This window comes from Danio aesculapii, chromosome 7 (assembly GCF_903798145.1).
Source record: "Danio aesculapii chromosome 7, fDanAes4.1, whole genome shotgun sequence".
Taxonomy (NCBI): domain Eukaryota; kingdom Metazoa; phylum Chordata; class Actinopteri; order Cypriniformes; family Danionidae; genus Danio; species Danio aesculapii.
This window is the reverse complement of record NC_079441.1, coordinates 18,375,127-18,399,468: the sequence shown is the minus strand read 5'-3', so window position 1 is coordinate 18,399,468 and position 24,342 is coordinate 18,375,127. Positions and strand designations below refer to the sequence as shown.

At 35.7% G+C, this 24,342-nt stretch overlaps 1 protein-coding gene across 1 annotated transcript in view; it reads right to left on the bottom strand.

The window, feature by feature from the left end:
- Positions 1 to 24,102, bottom strand: part of dvl2 (dishevelled segment polarity protein 2) — a 36,982-nt gene extending 12,880 nt beyond the window's left edge. The window contains exons 1-6 of the mRNA XM_056461201.1: positions 23,496 to 24,102; positions 12,440 to 12,509; positions 6,240 to 6,385; positions 3,479 to 3,588; positions 3,245 to 3,374; positions 737 to 824 (exon numbers count right to left, since the gene is read on the bottom strand). Coding sequence (XP_056317176.1) covers positions 737 to 824; positions 3,245 to 3,374; positions 3,479 to 3,588; positions 6,240 to 6,385; positions 12,440 to 12,509; positions 23,496 to 23,656 — 705 coding nt within the window. The 5' untranslated portion in view covers positions 23,657 to 24,102. The remainder of the gene's footprint in view (positions 1 to 736; positions 825 to 3,244; positions 3,375 to 3,478; positions 3,589 to 6,239; positions 6,386 to 12,439; positions 12,510 to 23,495) is intronic.
- Between the last annotated feature and the right edge of the window lie 240 nt (positions 24,103 to 24,342).

The window sequence follows — 24,342 nt, the reverse complement described above, 5'->3', positions numbered from 1 at the left end:
GTCAGTTGGTATTTCTGTGTGGACTTCGCATGTTCTCCCAGCGTTCGCGTGGGTTTCCTCCAGGTGCTCCAGTTTTCCCCACAAGTCCAAAAACATGTGCTATAAGTGAATTGGGCAAGCTAAAGTTGTCCGTAGTGTATGTGTGAATGAGAGTGTATATGGATGTTTCCCAGTGATGGGTTGCAGCTGGAAGGGCATCTGCTGTGTAAAACATATGCTGGATAAGTTGGCGCTTCATTCCGCTCTGGCGACCCCAGATTAATAAAGGGACTATGCCGAAAAGAAAATGAATGGATGAATATTAATAAAATGTGCGTTATTTGTCAGTGGTCTTGTAAAAGATTAAAAATTTTTTTTTAATACGAATTTCTTTGAGAATTGAGTGCAATTGTTGAAATAAAACCATAAACAAATTGTAATTCAAATTTAATCCACGCACTTTTAAGCACCTGTGTTTGTTTTTAAGTACTTTCCAGGCCTTGAATACACATGTCAGAAATTAAAGTACTTTCAAGAAGTGTGGGAACCCTGCTTTCTTCTGTTGACCACAAAATAAGATATTCTGAAAAATGCTGAAAATAGCAGACACTCTCTCATCCATAGCGGAAACAAAAAATACTATGGAAGTCAAATGCTGTGTTATCAACATTTCTCAGTATATTTTCCACAAACAGGTCTGTAACAAATGGAAGATGAGGAAATGACAGAATTGTTAAATCGCATGGGTGTTTCTTACCCTCTCCAGTCGTGGCCGCTGTTTCCGGCGTCTGCGGTGGCGTTTGAGCAATCTAGATGCTGTGCTTTGTTCAGTGGAGCTGCTGAACCTGATCACAAACATTCAGCACAATAAACATTCAGATCTAATGCTCAACCTAAAATACTACATTTTCATTTGCTTTTGGTTCAGGATCCAGATTTCATCCTAATAGATACCAAGTGGCAAAACAGCATAAATATAGCTCAATATAAGTTTTTCTATTGAATGTTTAACTTTTTACAAATAAGTGTCTAATTAAAACCAGATGCTAAGAATTTTTCTTCACTATTGTAATAGTACATATTTAACTGAGAGAGAGAGTTTGGAATTTATTGCCTTATCAGCTTCTCTAACTTTTTTATAGCAAAACCAGATCAAATGTACATTTTATAAATATAAATTTTCTATAATAATAAAGAATTATAACAACAAAAAGACATTGACAGTGATAAACATTATAAAAAAAGATAAAATACATAAGAAGAATATTTATAGTGAGTTTTTTAGATATTTTATATCTAAAACAGTTTTTAAACCTTTAACTATTTCACCAAGAAAAAAATGTTTGGAAAAAAACGCATTTCTTAACTGCTAATGTCACTAGTTAACACACTGAATGGATTTTTTTCAAGACATCCCATAAATTCTAAAATATCAGCCTCTGTCAAATTGTTGATATGTTGGTTTATGTTAAAAGTACCAGGCTTAATACATTTACTATAAAAAATGTGAAAATATGTAAGTGTAAGACCAATTTATTACAAAAAAATAAAATTAAAAATGTTTATAATTAAACATGTTAAAAACCGTTTGGTAGAGGGACAGTCAAATGGTTAGGGTTTAGGTTTGATAAAAACTGTACAATTTTCACAGGATTCACATTATAAAGCGTTTCATTTAAAGTCTCTCCAGATAAAAATGGTTGTCTGATAACATTAAAAATAGGGCATTCCACAAGTATGGGTTCAACAGTTTAGTTTCTGTTGCAATATTGACACTTTGGGGTTCTCCTATAAGTAATATGTGCAATACTTTCTCATACGCACTTGTACACAGCACCTTATATCAATATACAATGCAATACTTTCTACATTCGCACTTGTACACAGCACCTTATAACCTGTATATTATAACAATCTGTACATACAACTCAACATCCAGGTTTCTTCACTAACCGCATCTGTTTAATGTTTATCTTTTTTTATTATTATTATTTTATTTTTTCAGATTTATTTTGTGTTGTCACTTTATGTACACTGGAAGCTTCTGTAGCCAAAACAAATTCCTTGTGTGTGTGAAGCACACTTGGCAATAAAACTGATTCTGATTCTGAAGTAAATGTCTAGGAGTGAGGCTTGTGTGTCCGATATGGCATCTTGTGTAAACCATATCTAAGTGAAAATGGCTTCTTGAAAAAAATGTTGAACAGGATTTCATATTGTTTTTCAAGAACTGACTGGATTGCTGTGGATTGATATTGCTGTGAGTGACAGGCTATTGTCCCGCCCTTCTGCTGAATATGAATCAGCTAAATTAATTTTAAAATAAAGCAAACCGCAAGCACACAAATAATTTATAACAAAAATAGTCAAATTGCATAAGTATGAAGTGAATTAAGAATAGTTGATTTTGATTTTAATATAAAGTTTAATCTATTCTGTCAAAATGTCATCAAAATATAAAAGATTGCTTCAAAATCATATCAAAAGTGCTTCAGAGGTAGTTAATGTGTCGGTGCTCTTTGGGTAAGGGTTCAAAAAGATAAACAATGAAATCCAAGACACTCAAAGTGAATTTTTTTTTTTAAGCCTTTTTTAACATGGCTATTCTATAAAACAGCACCTACGCATTTCGCCAGTATAGGCTTCAATAAAATATAGTTCAAGAGTTCCCACTTAGATATGCTTGGTGTATAAAGCAGGTTTGGCATGCTGTCCCGGGAGAGAACCCTGAGCTCGGAGATATTTGAGCCCAGGGCTACCGCCCGGTCGATAAGCATATCAGGAGATCCGAGATCAGGTAGGTCTCGAGAGCTCCCCCTTTAGAAAAGGGAGGAAAAGGAGGAGAAGGGGTGGAAGGGGGGATTCTTCCAAACGAAGATAGAAACAGTAGGGAGAAAATGATCCATTTATAGTAAACTAGGATCACTCTGATTGGATTATTACTGATTACAGATGAGTGGCCAGACGTGCTCAATCATATCACGTGCTCCTCTCGAAATTGGTTTATGAAACTTCACGTTTTAATCAAGGCTTCTTACATTTTTTCACTTTTCAAGTGCCTTGGACTTATGATAAAATATGGCTTTTGGTATACACATTTTATTCTAATTCGTTGCATTCAGCGGCTGATTTTCAATGAAAAATAGAATGTGTTTTCTTTGATTTACACAACAACAGTGTTTTGGGGTCACAAAATGCAAATTGGCTCAAATATTTAAAGGTGATACTTGAAAAAAAAAAATGACATCACAAAATGTCCTCTGACCTGCTCATGGTATCATCGTCATCGGAGTCGCAGAAGCTTGTGGTGTCCAGTTCACTGCTCATCACTGTTGTAGCGCTCTCATATCCAGCCAGGTGTCTGTCCAAACGGGACTGTCCATTCATACGTGGCCCTAAAACAAAAAAAAGATCCAGCAAAATGAACGTGGATTGCTTTGTCAACACAACAGCTCTCAAAAAGAATTATGTAATGTCAAACAAGCAAGGCGAAACATACCATGTGGCTCCAAGCTCTCTCTGGGTCGAGGTCTTTCTCTCCTGAAAGACACGACTGACTCGGTCTCTGTCTGATCATCTAAAGACTCCAGGCTGCCTGTGGTGTTGGGACTACACACACACACACACACAATACAGTGATTTACATTCAAGACACATCTGTACATCTTTGCATGCTGAGAGATCTTAAAATTTTTAAAAGCCAGCTGTCTTTAGCAATCCAGTCTCTGATACGAAACTGAGCTAGAGAGAGCTACACCGGAGAAAACGAATATGACCTTCATAATCAAAAGACTTTATTTTCATTAACAAAATATATGGCTCTTAATTCTTAGATAATTTCAATTAAAAACAAAAAGCGTACATTCATCAAACTACATTGCACCAATTCATTCAATTCATTTTGAATTGCACATACCCACTGTACATACACATTTGTAATTAAGTTCATCTATCGGCACACTTCTGATTATTAATAGCACCAGTACATATATGAATCTATTGTAAATGTCTGAACATAGTTAATACATCCTATAAATAATGTTCATAGTACATCCATCTGTAAATATCACCATAGTTTTTCTATAATTGCACTTTATAACGTACACCTATATCTGCACTGCACTCCTGGTTAGACCTAAACTGCATTTGTTGCCTTGTACTTGTACATGTGAAATGACAAAGTTGAATCTAATCTAATCTAACTCCTTTTAGAGATTCACAGACAATTCAATTTAACCACACTGTCTTGCTTCATTATTGATTGGATTTAAACAGTAGTATTAAGGAACATTATCATTTATAACAACTGTTTTATCATTAACCAATGTTAAACTGTCATATTTTTCTTACTCTTTCACAAGGTGCCACAGACTTTTAGAAAAGTTTTTGTATCTTATTTCAAAGCATGTCTTTGTAATATTTTAAGGTTATCCATTTTGGTGAACTGTACAACACATGATCCTTCCTCTGCTCCTTAAACTTCAAAGTTCATTATTTGTGGACGATCATAGAAATAATATTCAGTATTTTGCAGTAATCCTTGCACTACTCAAGAGCAATAGGGATTCATTTAGTCTTGCCTTTATTTATTTATAACTTTCAAAATACAGGTCACCATTTACACGCATCTTAAAAATCATAAAAAAGCAAAAAATAAATAATTAAATGAATAAATGTTATTTAATGCTTATTGGTAATGAAAGCATCACCTATATTTTACAGCAAACTTTTATTTTATCCTAGAAAACAATTTTTTTAACTTATTTTGAATAATCTATTATACAATTTAATTGTTTGATATGTGCGAAGGAAAATATCTATACAACATAGCATCACAATATTTTCTGTTGCAATACTATACTGATACACCGACACCCATAACATTTTACCACCAATATTCTATTATACCTTTTGGTTTAATAACAAAATCTGTTTTTTTGTTTTTTTACAGTACACTAGATGATGTTGGTTTTTTTGTTGTGCTTGTACATATTCATCATGCAGTAAGATAGTCAAATACAGGTGCCTCATCATAGAAAGGTGGAAGGCAAAGTGGAAAGGTGCATGCAGCAATTATGACAGCTTTTCATTAAAGTGTTGCTCAATTTCTCTGCTTGACAATCCCATTTTGCACTGCAGCAATAAAACTAATCTGAGAAATGTTTTGTTTATTATGCATATAAGTTTCTGATGCTCTGATACATCGCCCATACATAAAAAACAATTCAGCAGCATTTTAGCTGATTGTTCAACATCTCTATTTCTATTGAAGATGTGAGTGTCAGAATGGTTAAAAACATTATAGTATTTAATATAAATTACTTTAGTATATTTTCATGTGGGTGTCTGACAAACTGAAAATAGATCTGGTAGCAGATATAGCAGCCTCTGTTACTTTTTAACTTTTCTGTTAACATTTATTATTATTCATTTGTTTGTTTAGGATGTGCGTTTTCACATTCTGATTCCAATGCCTAAATATTAAATTATTAAAATGACTGTAATTAAATTAAATATACTTAAGTATAAAATATCATTTGTTCTTTGGATGAGTACACTTGCTTTATGATACTATTATATTGTCATTTTGCCATTATATAATGAGTGGCATAAATGGTCTTATTGTCAATATGACAATAATATCGTTTATCGCAATGTATTTTGGCGCGATATATATCACACAACAAAAAACAGATATGGTGACAGGCCTATTGCTGACATTCTCATGAGCAGGTATGGTATGAAAAATCAGACGGCTGCTTCTCACTAAGGGCTATTCTAATGAGCGAGAGATTTTCACTATTGGGTGGGATTTTCCCCTGTGATAACATGTACAAAGAGGGAATGTCAATCAAAATGTTTCTGCAGACTTGAGATTATAAAAAATAGTATTAATTAATTTGAAACATTAAAGGCTGGCTATGTTGTCACAGAACAGTGTTTAAACAGCTTATAGAAGTGATTTTTGCTTAATAGGATGATGCCAATGTTTTCCTTTAGAGATAAATTGGGAAAAGCTAATAAATTTCAATATATAGCAGATATCAGAATATATTAATATATGGCAATAACATTGCATCATCACACAAGTATCGTGATAATATTGTATAGTAGGGACATTTCCACCCATTCTGCTTGGAAATGCAATTACTCACAAATGCAGCTTCAGGGAAGGCCGTTGGAACACGCATTCATAATATTAAAAACTCAAGAGTACACCTTCATACAGTAACCACATAATGAGATTCACAGTAACGTACTGGAAGGAAGGGGGTCTGGAGTCTCCAATGCCCGCCATCCTCTCAGCAGGAGGTGGAGGCAGGGGTGGAGGGGGAGGTGAGGGCTGAGACGGGACCTCTACTGGAGGAGCTACAGGCTCTGCTGCAGGGGTATCCGAGGACACCAGCTAACAAACACACAGAGAGAAATAGAGAGAGAGAGAGAAAATGATCCACTAAAAACAAGCAACTAAAAAGAACTAAGAGGAAAAGATCTAATGACAGTAATAACACAAATTATATTGTCCCCATCACATACTCCTGAAGCTCATTGAGAAAGGTAAAACTGATCGCGCACTGCTTCAGGTCAAACATATCAAGTGTCTGAGTTTTTACGTAACTACGAATTAAATCAACAACACCAAGCTGGAGACGTAAAAGCAGACAAAAAAACTCTATTCAGGCTTGTCTGGAGTTTAAACAGAAATGTAAGGGAAATGTTTACTTCATGAGAGAAGGAAAAAAAACATCAATAATCTTCCCAATCTCAGTACGCTACAGTGTTAAAGTTCAAGTCGTGTACTTGACAAGAGAAAGAAACCTCAACAGTGTCATAACAGGCAGCGTACAGTATCACTGCATGGCCTTTCTTCATGCTAATGTATGCTCAGTTGCATTGTAGCCACTCTCTCAAGAGACCTGGAGCCATCGTGACGGTGGTCTACTGTTTCCATCTCAGAGGCTCTAGTTTCGTCCAGGCCTTTTGACTTAAGCACCTGCCTTTCTTTGAGGGCTTTTAGATGAGGCTGGATTTCAGTCTCCGTGTGAAGCGCTTCACACAAACACACACACTTAGGATTCTTTAAAGATTCACTGTGACATGAATTAAAAACAGGCCTGTTACGCGTCACTACAGGATGTGGAGATTTGGTTAAAGTAAAGGTACTGATCAAAATTAAATCTCAAAATATTAGCATTTTGATAATGAGAATTAACTACAGCTTGCATATTTCTGTATTGAGATCTCGGATGGTTTAGGCTTGTCACAGACATCCCAAGTTGGGAAAAGTAATTTCAGGGGAGACAGAGATGATATGCGGGAGATGTGTGGGGCGCAACGTATCTGAAAACCAGGGATTGGAGGGATGGAGGAGCGCAACGTATCTGAAAAGCAGGGAGGGATACGGTGGAGAGGGGTGTGCGATGTATTAGAGGACCGGGCGGAAGACACGCGCCTTCTGGGAGATTATCATTCGTTTACGGGCATCCGGGATTCTCCCGCAAAATTTTTTCGAGAGACTTGGGATGTCTGCTGTCATGGATAAATAAATGACACTAAATCTAGCTGTACAATGAGTCAAAATTAAATTAATCGATAGCTGTTATTGTCATGCACATCACGCCAAGAAAGCATGGTTGTGTGACCAGTAGTAAATGTCCTCTGCAGGCCAGGGGGCGCTCTTGCATGGAAACTCCAAACACCCATGAAGAAGAAACCCAGGAAATTGTCCCTCTTCCCAGCAGGGAAAAGGTTGTTGCTAGATCAGATATTGTTGTGGCTGAAATTATGATTTGATAAACTACACAGCTTCCCAGTATTCGCAGTTGCTGCTAGACTGGATACGGTTGCACCGGAAGTTAACAAGAATTATTTCTATTATTTAATAAATTTCACATTTATTGTGTTTTATTAACGTCTACCCTCACCCCAACCCTAAACCCAACCATCAAAGCAATGTAAAAACAGCAGTTGTATTGAGTATTTTTTATGTTATCTTTAATGCCCATAGCCATATCACCCTGCAGCCCAAGATCAGTTACTCACTGGAGCTATGCAGGGCTGAGTCTGGTCGGTATCTGGATGGGAGACCACAAGGGAAAACTAGGTTGCTGTCAGAAGTGGTGTTAGAGAGGCCAGCAGGGGGTGCACAACCTACAGTCTGTGTGAGTCCTAATGCCCCAGTAAGGTGAATTGTCAGTAAGCGGCATCTTTCGGATAAGACGTTAAACCGAGGTGCTGACTCTTTGTGGTTATTAAAAATCCTATGGCACTTCTCGTAAATAGTAGGGGTGTAACACCGGTATCCTGGCCACATTCCCTCCATGGGTTCTTACCATCATGGCCTCCAAATCATCCCCATCCACTGAACTGGCTCTATTACTGTCTGTCCACTCCTATTATAGCTGGTGTGTGGTGAGAGAACTGGCGCCGTTGGTCCTGTGGCTGCCGTTGCATCATCCATGTGGATGCTGCACACTGGTGATGGTGTGGAGAGACCCCACTCATGATTGTGAATCGCTTTGGGTGTATGGCCATACACGATAAATGCGCTATAAAAATACACATTACTTACTTAATTACTTAAATTACGCAATAAATTGTTTTAGGTTTTTTTGTTTACCCCCACCCCAACCCTAAACCAAACTGTCAAAGTACTGTAAAAATATTCATTATTGTTATACAGTGTCAAAAATGCTGCTATATTGATGTGCATATTGCACTTCCGGCCAGCCGTGTGTCAAATCTACACTTTTCCCAGGGAAAATCACCAACAATCAATAACACTTAATTATATGGTGTCGAGGCTTCACAATCAAATAATGTTGTTACAATGGAAGTCAGCGAGACAAAAACTGCCAAGAACGTAATAAATCGGCCCATAATGTTTTGTTGTATTATTTAAAAATTTCAAAGTCCAGGCATCAAAATTGCGACCGTTTTAGTCGCATATGCGCCCGAAATTTAATCTATGCAACCTCAAAATATATTTGTGAGCATTTGTGCATAAAATTGTTGTCGTGTGACCAGTTTTTACAGCAAAATGTTCACCACATGCGTGGAATTAGGAGGTATTCACACATTAAGCATCTTTGCAAACTAATATTGCAGCTTGTGAAAAGACCGTTAATGCTATTAAGATGACGAATGCAAATAATAAGTTATATGTCAATTTCATCTGTGCAATATCAGACACCACCTGTGAGAACAGCACAGTTATTATTGTTAATTCAGTTCATCTCATTAACGTCAAGCAGGGCCAGTGAGCGCATGCAGATTTTTGTTTATTTGTTAGTTTTGATTAGTGTTGATTTCAAATGCAATAAATCTGTTAATATCTCATCAAGTGCTCATCATTTTTGGTGGGTGCGACTAAATTTTGTCTGGTGCGCCTACATTTCTGAAGTTAGGAGCACTGGTCTTTTCACAAATTGTGTCAAAATAAGGGTTGTCGCCAAAAATTGTTCCATTTGCTCAAACAGAAAAAGTTGGGGCTGAACTAAAACTCAACACAACCACATAGTGAATCAAAATGTCCCCATAAGGGTTAAAGATTTAATTGCTTTCATTGATTCAACGTAATTAATAATCACACAACTACGGAATCATCTTATGGAAAGATTTATTTCAAACACTGTTATGAATTTATGGAGTGAGGTTGGAGTAAAGTATGTTATTAAATGTGGGATTTTAACATACTTTCAGATGTAGCAGTAGTTCACAGAGAGCTTACACGAAGCTGCCATTATCGCAGAATGTTTTCGTAATCGCCTGAATATATTATATGCAATTATGAATGTGACTTTGGGTAGTTTGTCAGGAAACTATGGCTTGGTGTAGTAAATGTTGCTCCATCTGAAAGCATGTGCTAGAGGCAGAATTGGCTCAGCTGACAAAATGAGCAAACTATCACCTTCAATTAAACGTGCACATCTAACTAATTTTTTTTCACGTCTAACTATATAATTTACTGATTAATGTATTCAAATAATCTGTTCAAAACATTCTTTGCTTTTATAACTAGAGCAATTTTTACACAGCAAAGGCGTCACAGAAACCAAACCTGACTTGACATAAAACCACAGCAATGATACAGACCATTTAATGTGGTTCTAAAGTGCTATAAATGCATTTACATCGGAATTAAAATGATGGAAACTATACCTCTTAAAATAAATAGTACAATTATAAAAGTAGTTTCCACAAAAACAAATGCTTTTTTATATTAAATAACTGTTAATATATATAACAGTAAATAAATAAAAACAACATTTCATAATGACATTAAATTTGAAGCACGTGCTATCGTTCACTGGACAGTTTGTTCAGACATTAAAAGGCAAATCCTCTGCAAAAAAAAGGAGAGCCGACATGAACGAAACGGAATGGACAGAGTAAGGAAGGATTTGAGGATGATGGGAAACCATATTTGAATCAAAGAGGAGAACAAAAATCAGCGAAAAATCCATCGAAAGAGGTGAGTGGAAGAATTTTAAATATAATAATAATAATAATAATAATCTTGAAAAATATCCTTATTATTAAACTGCAGTTTCTGTTACTGTATTAAAAGTAAAACAAAGGAATCAGATGTTTATCTATTGATGCGATCCAAGACCTGTGAAGAAATGATGCCAAGGTATCCATAATCCTGGACCAGGCCGTATCCTGAGCTGATGCTGTGGTGGTCATGGAGGAGGGGAGTGCATGAGACTGATTCCTGAAAGACGACAGTGACAGACGAGTCCCTGCACTGATCCTGTGGGGCAGTCTGATCACCCCCCAGTGACCTACTCACACCTGCAGTTCTCCACGATGGACGTCCAGCGTTCTCCAACCTCCGGCACCTAGACTGCAGCTCCACACAGGAAGTTTGGCCAGATAAAAAATGGTCGTGCCCAACAGAGCCTGGTTTCTCTCTAGGTTTTTTTTTCCTTCACTTCGTCATTTAACGAAGTTTGTTCCTTGCCACTGTCGCCACTGGCTTGCTTGGTTTGGGACTTACGGAGCTGCGCATCGATGGATTTGCTCTTCAGTGTTTGAACTTTCAGCAATGAAATTTAAACCACACTGAACTGAACTGTAAAAACTCTGAAAATTGGACTTTACTAGAACTTCTATGTTAAGCTACTTTGACACAATCTACACTGTAAAAGCGCTATATAAATAAACATAAATTGAAAACATGAATCTTTAGTGGTTTAAAGTGATTTGATGAATTGGAGTTATACTGACCACACTAACTGGACATATACTGTTCTTCCACATTTGAGAAATATATATCACAATAATTTGATTTTAAAAAGCCAACACTGAAAAATGTGATCTCCTTAGAATTGAGAAGCTTTCGTTGTCCATCTTCGGGTAAAATAAAAATATTTAATATAATGTTCACAATCCAAATGAAAAAAAATCTTAGATTATATGGTTCTTTGTCTCAAGGCCTCAAATGTGATTTTTTAAATTTATTTCTGAAGTATATTAAAAAAATTATACAAAGACATTAATAATAACTTAACATACAAAACCAAAAATATTTCACTTCTGTGTAATGATTTAGAGCCTAAAGTAGCCTAATTTGTTTAACTCCATTTTTGAGAGTATTGAGATATTTGCTTATTCATCTGCTTAAATGTTTAGCAAAAGTTGTTTATTTACAAGGCACAGAATTTAGTGTCAACAAAAATCATAAGATAACTACAGTCCATTTGGTCTTTATATAAGAAATTTGAATGAATTATGACCCATTTAAACGGAACAGTCTACGTGACCGGGCTTGTCTTGCAACTAAAGCTTGTATAATGCGCATCTCCTTATTTATAGGCAAAAACATTTAAGATTTTTGAGCTTGGCCCTAACCTGCATCTTATCTCTTCACACACTGTGAAGTCAAGGTCTCTCTAAAAAAAAAAAGAATAGAAACCCATTTATGCTCGTGACATTTTGCTGGTTTTTCTTCCTCTGCTCTTATTAAATAAGACTTTTTTTACTTTGTGTCTGACCAGATATTTCCCCTATTGCTAGTCATTTTTCTAAATTAACAAGCTAAAACAAACTGAGCTTACTTATATTGTAGGCAACTTGTTTTTTGGTTTGAACAGACAGGTGTCATTTGGGTTGCAATGACTACGAGAACAGCGCTGTTTAACATTTCATTTACACTGACACTGAACATTAGGTTGCCTTTGATACTAAGGACTTAGGTGGGTCAAACCCGGCGTATTTTAGGTTAGAGTTAGAGAGTTGGACGTGGGATTCAAAAAAGGTTGCAGGTTCAAGACCTAGCACCAGCTGGAATTGTAGAGAATACAATCAACAATGCAACTAGAGGGCATTTTTGAAAAGTTTCAATGTTTGCACTTTAAAGAAAAAACAAGAACAGTTATGACGCTAGCGTATCTCTCAGTAAAACATTTGTTTAGGGAAAAACATGCAAGTAAGAGAGAACAGGAATAGTTCTTACCCAGGAGACAACTCTTCCGTTGAAGCATGGCAGCTTGGCACTGTCATCGGAGATCTCTTCCTTCACCACCCTGAGACACAAATTATCAAAGCAAAACAGAATAAAAATTAAAGATCACATATTTGACAGGCATGATTTCTCCAAATTTTAAAATCCAAAATGAGGAGGCCGATTGTAAATTCTCAATTTATAGTTTTTTCTAAATGTTTTCAATTTATATAGTATATTTGTTTAAATTTGTCTTCATTTTCATCTCATTGTGCAAACGGAAATTGACTATTGGTCAAAATTTAAAGTAAAAAGGTGTCATTTATTCAGAGCATAAAAGTTGAAATGACAATGCTTGTATTCATGTTTAGACAAAATAATACCAATGCTTTAACATCAGAAACAGTATTATTCATTCCTTTTAAGAGAAATAGCACAGATATCATACACAAGCCATTAAACCAGAGGGCTCAATCATAAATATGTTTTATTTTTCTGTTGACTAATTGTGCCAGTACTTTTCTTTACTTTACTCACATTTAGCTTTACCAATGCTGGTTGACATGGGTCTGAAATGTCATTATTTTTGTTAATAGTCAACATTTCTTCATATAAAAAAAGCAAGCTGGAAAACTTTGAACTTTGCACAAAATTGATGAAAATGATGGCATTAAATGCAAAACATTCACTACTTATTAATAGTTTACAGTCAGGACAAATTCTTTAAATTATTAATATCTATAATTAACAAATTCATTTCTTCTGGATAAAATACAAAATACTTCTATTACAAAAAAAAAACTTTCATTAAAAGGATCCTGAAAACCCACACTTGATTCTGTTCGTACAGTACTGAGAACGAACATCACATCTTACAAAAGTATCCAAGGCTCATCACAAGTATCTAGTTAGCTAGCTAAATAACATTATCTTGTTAAAGATTCAGCAGTATTCCCACTGCCATAATAATGCAGAATACAGCACAGAATGATCTCTTGTCATAAAAATGGATGCACAAACCCAACGGATGTGAAATTTTCAGCATGCAACACTGGCCTGAATAGGGTGAGTGACAGTTCTGTCAACCAGCCAGATACCAACTGACAAACATTGATAATGAGAGTTAGGGACATAAATATATACATGTTTCAGCTAAATTAATAATGATTTTGGCCTTAGGAACTACCACTATTAACTCATAATAATACACGGTATATACAGAAATCGGAGAGTGAAATCCAATACCTTTTAAGACTTTTTTTAAGGGTGCACTGCACTCACACTGTGTTATCCAAACCGTGCCCAGACACAATTCCCGGTTAATTTGACAAGTGTGAGTGCTCCGAATCAGGCCCAGGCACAGTTCAGTTGGCCGGCCCTGGCCCAGTTGGAAGAGGTGTGCCACAGCACGGTTCGAAACTGAAGATGCAATGTCACTTTTAAGGGACTGTTTATTATGGATTTATAAATCATTCTTACATTTCAATGAACGCGAACTGTCATAGTTTATTAAAGACGCAAAGCCCATGCTGTACGTCAGCTGCACCTTCATCAAACATCCTAATACGTGCAGCACGATGACTTTCCTGATAATTTATGAGACTCAAAAGTGGTGGATCTGTTCGGCAAAATATTTGACTGCAGTCACTAAAGCAATATAACTAAAGCAATCTTTACTATGCTGAGCGAGAGCACTTCTCTTCCTGTTTAACTGAACAGTCGCATCACCCATGACGCAAGCGTGCTCAGCTTTGGAAGGCAAAATGTAGTGTGAGGGCAGGCCGTCGGGGGAGAGGGGGACAATCGCACTTCGGCATGGTTCAAAGCAACTGTAACTAATGCGAGTATGCATTCTTTTTTTTTTTTTTTACTTTTTAAAACGTCATCGCCGCTTTAAGTTTTAATTGGTAACATTGCCAACATTTTAATTTGCAGTATATTTACTTCATTCAGGTAGTAAGAAACGAATCTTAAATTACAACATTATTTATATACTGAATAGCAATGCTAATCCAACAGGTGGAACCTATAAAACAGCAGGAATAGGCAACCTTTAGCAAACAATAGACCATTTTGAGGAATGTAAAAAATAACAATGGTCCTAACATATTTCCTGTTATAAATTTTCATTTCTATAGCTTCCGAGAAATTAGAAAAAGTTTGACATATTGATAAATAATGTTATGATTGCTGTTTTAACATAAAGTTCTGATTGGATTGCCTTTTGTTTTTACAGTTATGAAATAGTTTGACAGGAAATGTCAATGAGCCAATGGCATCACCATATTGAAATGGTCTATACATTGTATAATCTAAAGTAATACAAAATGTAATACCTTCTAACATAGTGATGTTAAAAGTATCAACTTTGGTACCGAACACGATACTTATAATAACACTACCTTGTAACACAGCATTTAAGACATTTTAATACTTTTTAAAGAGACTTTTTAATAGGCCTGCACAATTAATCATTTTTAAACCAAAATCGTGATTTAAAAGGGTGCGATTTTCAATTCAACTTTACTTCTATAGCGTTTTTACAATGTAGATTGTGTCAAAGCAACTTAACATAGAAGTTCTAGTAGATTGAAATGGTGTCAGTCCAGTTTTCAGAGTTTAGTTTAGTTCAAATTCGCAAAAGCTGCAATCATTTTGATGTGCTATCAAATACGGTAACATGCATATAGTTTTTGAAAGTTCTGTCAGTTCATAAGCACATATTCTGAACAATGTGTAAAGTGTAACAATCTAAATGTAAAGATTGCGTAGATTTTATAAAGGATATCTTTTAGGGATGCTCATTTAAATAAATTTTAGCAACCGACAACCGTTGCTTGTTAATTGAACATTAACTGCTAACTGATCAGATTAGAATTCTAATTATCCCTTAATAATAAAAAATAACAATATTTGCTGTGTCTATGTTGTGTCTGACACATTAAGGCTATTACATTTTAAAATATTGATTTATTTTAACATGCGAACAATGGCATAAATAACATTACCAACCAAACCTATATAGGATATCGGCCTATCATCAAATGTTTAAGAAGTTTTAAATAATCAGCATACTTTGATTATGCTTGATATGCTTGGCTGTTAAAACCCCCCTATCAAATCTGTAGCTCTTTTGTGAAATGGAAGTAAATCGTATTTTAAAATCGCAAATTTGATCAGCTAATTCACGATTCGTTTTTTTTTTTCTCCAAATTGTGGAGCCTGATTTTTTGTAAGATTTCTCTAAATTGATTTATCAACTTTTTATACATTGTAAGACCCCACGGACACCCCAATTACATCTTTTCGCTCTATCCTTTTATAACAAACAACAACAGTCCATTTCTCAAAGTGTGTGTTTTTAACATTGTAAAGTGGTATAGCTGAACAACTAAACTGTATTTTTCTATTATCTTAATTTTCTATTTATTATTAATATTATTATTTTTTATAATAACCTGACCTCTTGGCCAGGTCACCCTTGTAAACGGGATCTTAATCTCAATGGGTTTTTATCTGGTTAAATAAAGAAACATATAACATATATACACCCTGTAATATTAAATGAGTTTTTAGAAACTACTTTTTTTCGTCTTCTATTGTCTGAGTGTAAAAACCAATCCCAGCACTGCACATTTGCCTACATGACGCAACTCTACGCCGATTTCACAAAAGCACTTCCCAAAAGCAAAGCTCCATTTTAACGCTTGTGAAACAATCCCACCCCCAAGATCTCTAATGACGCTAATTAAGCCCAACAACTGTACTTGAATAACAACCCTTGACCTCTAACACAACCCACAGAAAAACACGCACTCAATCCACAGCCTCTCGTGAAAACCTGATTTCAACAAAACAAAAGCTCTTACAACAGAACGAGCTCAGGATGGCTAAATCTGCAGATTATGTTACAATTTGGCACGGCGAGCATGTGGATATTTATTTTAATTTGAACGATTTGCGCCTACACAGGCAGAGGAACAAGGTAGGAGAAATAAAACAACCCTGAAATCAGGTCTGTGCTCTTAAGCAGAGAGAATGTTAAGGGGCCCTAGAGAGAACCAAGGGGTCCCGGCTCCTTTCTCTCCCTCTCTCATTCACTCTCTTTCTGTTGATTCAATCCCAGACACTAAGCAAATGGCCCGTCTCCAACCTCCAACCATATCCCTCCTCAAACGTGGCCCAGAAACCCCAACCCGTCCCCTGCCACACACAGTCAGACTGACAGCTGGTTCTTCACACAGCAGCATCACAGCGCCTCACTCCTCCAGCATATCAGCTTACATTCACATGCAATGCCGTTCAACAATAACACACACACACGTCCACCCTTTGCCGCAATGCCAAAAACTGGCGAGACATGCAATCTACGGCAGCAAAGAGGATTCAGATTTTGTATTCCCAATAAAACCCACATAGACATATCAGACAGACATGTTGGCTTCAGAATTAGTAAATTGATCTAGTTATAAATCTGATAAATGTACATTGATGTCACCTTTTTATAGCACTGGAAATACTTTATTACTTGCTAAACGAATATAATGTCACTTCAAACACTCATTTGACACCAATTGTTCCTGGTATTTTCAAGGTTTATTTTTATCAATTTGATCACGAGTGGTCGACAATAAATATAGCTATAAACGAGGTCTAAACCATTTTGAACTTTAGGCCACCTTCAGAAAGGTTTGATCAGTTTCTGATCACTTTTGTAGTGTACACACTTATGTTTGGGTCGAAAGTATCCCAAAACCCACAAAAGATTACTTGCATTTGACCATTACGAGACATGTTGTGAGAAAAAGCACCAAAACAAGGTACTCGTGCTTCGGTGGCTGCCATTCACATTCCTGTTATATGCATGCTTTTCCACTCAATCACACGTTGTATAACATGGGTTTGTTCATTCAGTAGTAGGCATAGGCTGGTATAAGCTTCTGACAGTATGATAATCTTGGATAAAAATATGACGGTGTCACAATTTGACGGTATTGTGATTACATCTCTAAAATATGTTTTTTTTTTTAATGTCTGGGTAAAACTTTTTTCCCCTTTTGCACAGAATAAATTTTATTTTGAGAAACATTTTAAATATTTTGGAGCAGTGAACATGTCAGGATAAATAATTCAAATGAATCATTGACTTCTGCTGTCTTCATTAGTTTCTAAAACACAGATTTCTTCACAATTTAAAATGGCATCTTTGGATATCTTTTCTGCTGGAGATATTGTTTTCCTGAAAAACGTAAATAAAAAAAATCTTACACATACCTTAGGAAAGGTATAGCTGAAAAGTTTGGTGGTTTAAAAATACTTGCCTTTTCCAAACCACTTGAAAATGGTTATCGTCCCATGCCTATTACTCGCACTTCACACCAAAGCAATCTAACATCGTGTCTAAAGTACACGCAACGACACATAATAAAAGACATCTTTTTAGGGCTGGCCATATGGCAAAAATGCCATCTTGATAATTATTTTCTATATTAAACGATAAAAATATATGTTTCGATATCAGTTGGTAATGCTTCCAGATTTAAAAGAATATCACAACAATGACTGAAGCCACAAAGATTAGAGGGTCCATTAAATAGCATAACATATTTTCAGCCAATAAATCTTCGGTAGCCGAAATCCCGAATATCAACACACTTTTAGATTCCCATTGTTGCACATTTTTGCTCTTGTATCAATAAATGGTTAAAAAAAGGAAAGTCCAGAGGTTATCATTGTTGTTGACATAAATTTTAAATCGCAATTCGATTTTATAGGCCCAGCCCTACAGCTTTTCCATGTTAAAAGGAGTTTTTGTCCTAATCACCCATGGTGGTGAAATGCAAAGTTTCTATTTCTGCAACATCACAGCTGGAACAGCATAAACTTATTTTAAAAATGATCATATCAGATGCGGATTATGTGATTTATTTAGTGTTAAATGTTACCAGAATGAGTTTATAACATTTCATCTGACAATTATTGAACGCAGGAGCAGATTACCTCCGGTCTAGGAAATAAAAGAACTAGCTAACTTTTATATTTGTACTTAAAACACCACTTAAGCGACAATAGCCTAGTGGTTAGTGCGTCGACATATAGCACCCAGGTGCTCGCGGCAACCCGAGTTCGATTCCCGGCTCGAGATCCTTTGCCCATCCTTCCCCTCTCTCTGCTCCCCATACTTTCCTGTCTGTAAATCTACACTGTCCTATCAATAAAGGTGAAAACCCCTATTAAAATAATTATTTAAAAATATAATAATAATAATGTTATTGAGGTTTAGTATTCATTAATTATATTATAGAGCCAGAGCTAGTGAATTTCGGTAGTGAACATTTAAAAATGTCCATTTCCCGCTAACATAGAGCGCTGTTATCAGACACCGATAATTGGCAATTGTTTATTATAGCATATCAGTGCAGATCATACCAAGTGTGGTATGACAAATTGCTTGCCACATCACATGTTGTTAGGACACAGTGAAAAAGAATGAAGCGGAATGGGACAAGATAAGAGAGATGGATCTCAATGACGCACAAAAGCTGGGTTCCAAATGGCACACTATACACTATGCCCTTATCCAATATGTACTTATGCACTTACACACTCAACAGCGTAGTTTGTTTGTAGTGTTGTCCCAAATGGAACATTAATGGGTTTTTTTTACTAAGCGGAAATCCAAACCGGTTCCCTGAAGACGTTTGACGGTTGCTATATTAGTGAAATAAATTACCCAACTACCAAATAACACTTCCCGTGCATTTAACTGCATTCACCATCAAGAGGCGCTGTAATAACTCTCGTAGGAGAATTTTGCTTTCACAATCCAAAATAAATAAAGTAATCCGACATCAGGGTCCGAAAGCTCCGCACCTTCCGCTACGTGAGCAAAGCAGTGGCCATAGAGTGCGTGAAGTACCAACATCCCACACTTCTTTATTACCGTTGAATAAGTGCATCATCTGGGTATTTAAAGTGCACTTATTCTGTTTAGAGATTTAAGTGTGAATGCACTGCTTACACTATTTATACTACAAAATGGCGTAGAATAGTACATATGTATGCGATTTGGTACGCACCTATACATAAGGGGTCACTAAAGATGCATGTAAATACCAGGTGGAAACGGTAATGCATCTCTGCAATCAGATCACTGAAAACCTATGGTATTACCAGGTAGAAGCACAGGGCTCCAGACTAACATTTGAGAGAACTGGGACTGGTGCCCATAAATTATACTAATGGTGTCACCAACACATGTATCTCTCATATGCAACAGTATGTCATCACTTATCAGTTTGGCAAATTGATGTTGTCACCAAATCACATTAATTACAAAGTTATACCAGTAGGTGGCAACAAACTAACTTCATAAACACAAATCATCAATTAATTAAAAAAATATTAACAAGGGAAGCTTTCATTATTTTATTTCTTCATTCATATTAATATATTTTAATTTGTGATGTAATGATGAACTGCGAACTGCTAAAAATAATTTCAAAAACGTGACAACTCAAATCGTTTGAGATGCTAAACAAAACTCAATCAAATTGGAGTCTTATATTATTGAATCTGTAGGTGGAACTGACTGTATTTAGAAAATTCTATGTTGTATTTTCTGTTCATCTTGCCTCTGAACCAAGTAAGTGGAGTGCTGTTTTGTTTACAGGGGTAAACCCATGAAACATTATCATAGCTGTTCATAGCCACCGCCTGCTGGCAGAGAGTGAATCTGCTTATCATACAGCTCATCTGCTGTTTGCCTCAAAATCAGACCATACTGTTTTTCCTTCCAATTTGGAAATCCCATTAGCACCGACCTTCTCATGGGCAGTAATAAGTACAGACGTAATAAGTACTTTCCCGATCACACCCTTTACAGTCTCTTCAACATCATTTCTTGTCCAAATGCTGTGCTATCCCAATACAAGCAAAAACGCCAAAAATAACTTAGACTACAAACTGCATGTTTATTTGAATCATGATTAAAATGTGTTAATCAAAACCTTATGGTTTATATGAAGAGATTTATTTTGTTAAATTCAATTACACAAAGAAACAAACAAATGGTTCAATAAAAGAACACCTTTTCATGAAGTGTCTTTGGTATCATTTTGTTTAAAAAAAAATCTTGAGAAAAACCGTGAAATAAAAATCATGAATCGAATGGAATCATGACTTCAGAATTAATTACATCTAGGGCTGCGCAATACATTTCTTTAGTATTGATACCGCAATGTGATCATTCGCAAGACACATCGGAAGTAAACGCAATGTTGAGTCTGGATGATTATAATTGATCATTTTGCAGTGTTTTTTGAGGCCTGTGGCTGTGTGAGAGTTTTAAAAGCATTCAGGCATAAGAAATTGTACCAACTTTGAAAAAACAATTAAATAAAAATTAATCACTATTAATTATGAAACAAAGACTATGCAGTATTATTTTGCATTTAATTATTCAATTACTGCTGTACTTGAATACATTTCGACTTCCTTTGAAAACAATAAGACATTGTTTATTTAATTTGCATCTTTTTCTTTATCGAATTTATTTATTGTTTTGTTTTGTTTTTTTGCATTCCCCTACATAAACATCCTAATCAATCTAAAATCATAAATTCTTTCCAAACTATTATTCAACTCACACTAGGGCGCGCGAACTGGCCTAAAACCAAAAACTCGATTAATTGAACATTTTAACTCGATTACGATTAATGAACGATTCTTTTATTTATTTATTTATTTTTTTTGCCCTCATAGTTCACTGACAAGTTTTGTTCACATTTTACAAGTGAGAGATTGAATGAAGGGTGTATTACTGGATTTTAAAATAATTGAAGGAAACACACACCATCTACTATCTATGATTATTTGAACATCAATGTTGAACAACTGAAATGACAAATCACAAAATGACCCATCACAAAGCCTGGAACAATTAGATGGACTTTAGGTTATGTATGTCGATTTCAATTACTTTCCGATTAATCGCCCAGCCCTAACTCACACTAAAAATGCTTTGAGATTTGAGTTGAGACAACATGAAGGAATTAAGTTAACTTATTTTTTACAAATTTAGGTGGGATGTATATAAAACAAGTCATCTAAAAAAATCTCCAGAATTCTTACAAATTTAAGTGGGATGAACATAAAACCTAATTTTGACAGTATCTCTGGTAAATATGCATTATTTTGTTTAGTTGTGTAAACTAATACCATTCAGAATCATGAGTTATATCCAAAACAAAAAGAATTGTGAATTTCAACCTGACCAGAACTGTGCAGCTCTACAATATACACATCCCAGTAAAGCAGTAACAACAATATGATATATAGACCATTTCAATGTGGTGACATTATTGGCCCATGAACATTTCCTGCTTGTTATCAAATATTTCATAACTGTAACAAGAGGCAATTCAATTGTAACTTAAGGTTAAAACAGCTATCATAACATTATTAATATGTTGCTCTTTTTGGATTGTTGGAAGCTATAGAAATTAAAAATGTAAACCAGGAAATATGTTCGGGACCATTGCTTTTGTTTACATCCCTCAAAATGGTCTGTCTGTGGGATTAAAAGATACAAACTTGTAAATCTTTTTACCTGTAAAACCATTTTACTTCCACTTTATAAAAAACAGCAGAACATGTAGACCTCTGCTGCTCTATTGATTTAAACTACAGTTTTTAGCAGGTAAATACTGTAAATTAACAAGACTTCACATAACACGTAAAAAATTAAAGGCACAAAATAAAAACAGAAATAAAACTGCATAGTGTGTCTTTGAATCACTTTGACTATATTACTACACATTATATTAGATCGATATCTACAACCCATTTCCATGTGAACTACAATGTAAGCTGTCACACTGATGGACTATTTACAGTCAGATGATAACATCCTAATTTGCTAAGATTACCACAGACATTCCAGTAGCATCTGGAGAATGCATAACTGACAAGTACGTGGCTGAGATTTAGTGGACGGTATTCTGTCCACGGCAGGACGATTCAGGCCAAATATGCGGTCTGAGACAAAGAACTCCACTCTCTATGAAAAAAAAAAGTCTGGCAAGACTGCAGTGGGACACTACAAACTTGGCCTGTATGCAAGCAAGTGAGGGAAAGGATGATGATGATTTCACTACACAGGGAATATGAGATGTTTAGGTACAATACAGAATAAGCTACAAACTATATAGTGTCATTCAAAAGTTTGCGTCAGTAAGAAATGTTTATAAAGATTGTATTTAATCAAGGATTCAGCTAAAACAGTAATATTGTGAAGTAATAGTTTAAAATTAATACTTAACTGCAATGTTATTCATGTAATGGCAATGCTAACTTTTCAGCAGCCATTACAGCCTTCAGTGTCACATGATCCTGCAGAAATCATTCTAGTGCTCTGATTTGGTGCTCAAGGAAACTTTTTATATTATTATTATTATTATTATGATTATTATTGTTAGAAATACATGTGCTGCTTCATATTTTTGTGGTAACTATTTTTCATTATTCTGCATTTCAAATGAAAATTATTTAACACACAAACGGCACTTTTGATTAAGTTTCTATAATAATATAATAAAATAATTAATTGAGGTTTATTTTTATGTGGTGTATATTAAAGTAAAGAGTTTTGAGAAAATATGGTTCATACATACATAATATGTCATGACTATACTGATTGTATGAGTCCAGATTCAAAACAGTAGCGTATTATGTATACATACGTCATACATGTATACAACAACTATGAACAACTTTTTTTTAGAGTTTTTATTTAAATACAGAACTGTAAAGTCAGAGACTGCAGAAAGTGATACACTTAATCGACACTTTTGGACTTGCACACACATTTACTTTGCGACGATGGCTTGATACGAATAACAGACCACCCAGACCAGTGTCCTTGTCGGGGGAAAACCCATAAAACTCCTTCACAACAACTTTTGACACAAATTTAGGCAATGGTAACTTTCCTACAGTGAAAGAAAAATCACTTTTATTCGACTACTCATGCATCTTTGTGAGTTTTTTTGCCCCCACAATCACTTACCCGAAGTCCTGGTCCATAGACTTGAAGAAGAATTTGTAGTTCGGCTTGTTCAAGACCTGCTTAAAATCCAGCAAAGTGATTTTCTCGGCCGCTATGGGAATCTTCACCAAGTACGGCGTCTCCTCTTCGTCAATGTGATAAATTATCTTGGTCTCCGCCATGTCTCTCAACTCTGCTCAACTTTCCCGTTGTTCTGCGAAAGTATGGAAGAGGCAGCGGCTAACTTATCCTGCTAACGCTAGCCAGCGCTCCGGAGAGAAGGGGGTTGAGGAAAGTCGTCTAGACCACAATACTACTATCCGATAACACTGCCCGGGCCACAGCATCCAGCAAAAACAAAGAAAACTGCTCTGTTGTGTCTAACTTTTGGTCTCTTGGACAGAGTCGAGTCTCATGATTTAGTTTGCTAAAATGTTAAAAACACACCTACAGCCAGCTATCCTGTAACAACATCCCCCCCTACAAAAACACATGGGGGTTTGAAATACTTCTCTTCGGCTCGGGCCAGCGCGGCGTGTGACGAAAGAGCGGCACCCAGGACTTCCCACCGCTGCTCTCTTGTATTGGGGCAAGTCCACACGAGTGTTTCTGTGGCACTAGATAGCGGTGGGACTCTTGATTCATCCCAGTGATTTGAATCTTCAGAATCAGTTCACTACAAAGATTCGTTTATGAGTTATTTTTACACGTTACGCCATTTGTTGCGTTGCGAAGTCCGTGTGAAATCAAAATGAACAAAAGTTTATTTTGCTTGCTCACATTGTTATTTTAAAGTAAACAATTAATCTGTGCAAATTAGTCCACTGGAGTAAAAAAGTTTAATTTGATAATCTTTAATCCAAGTTTG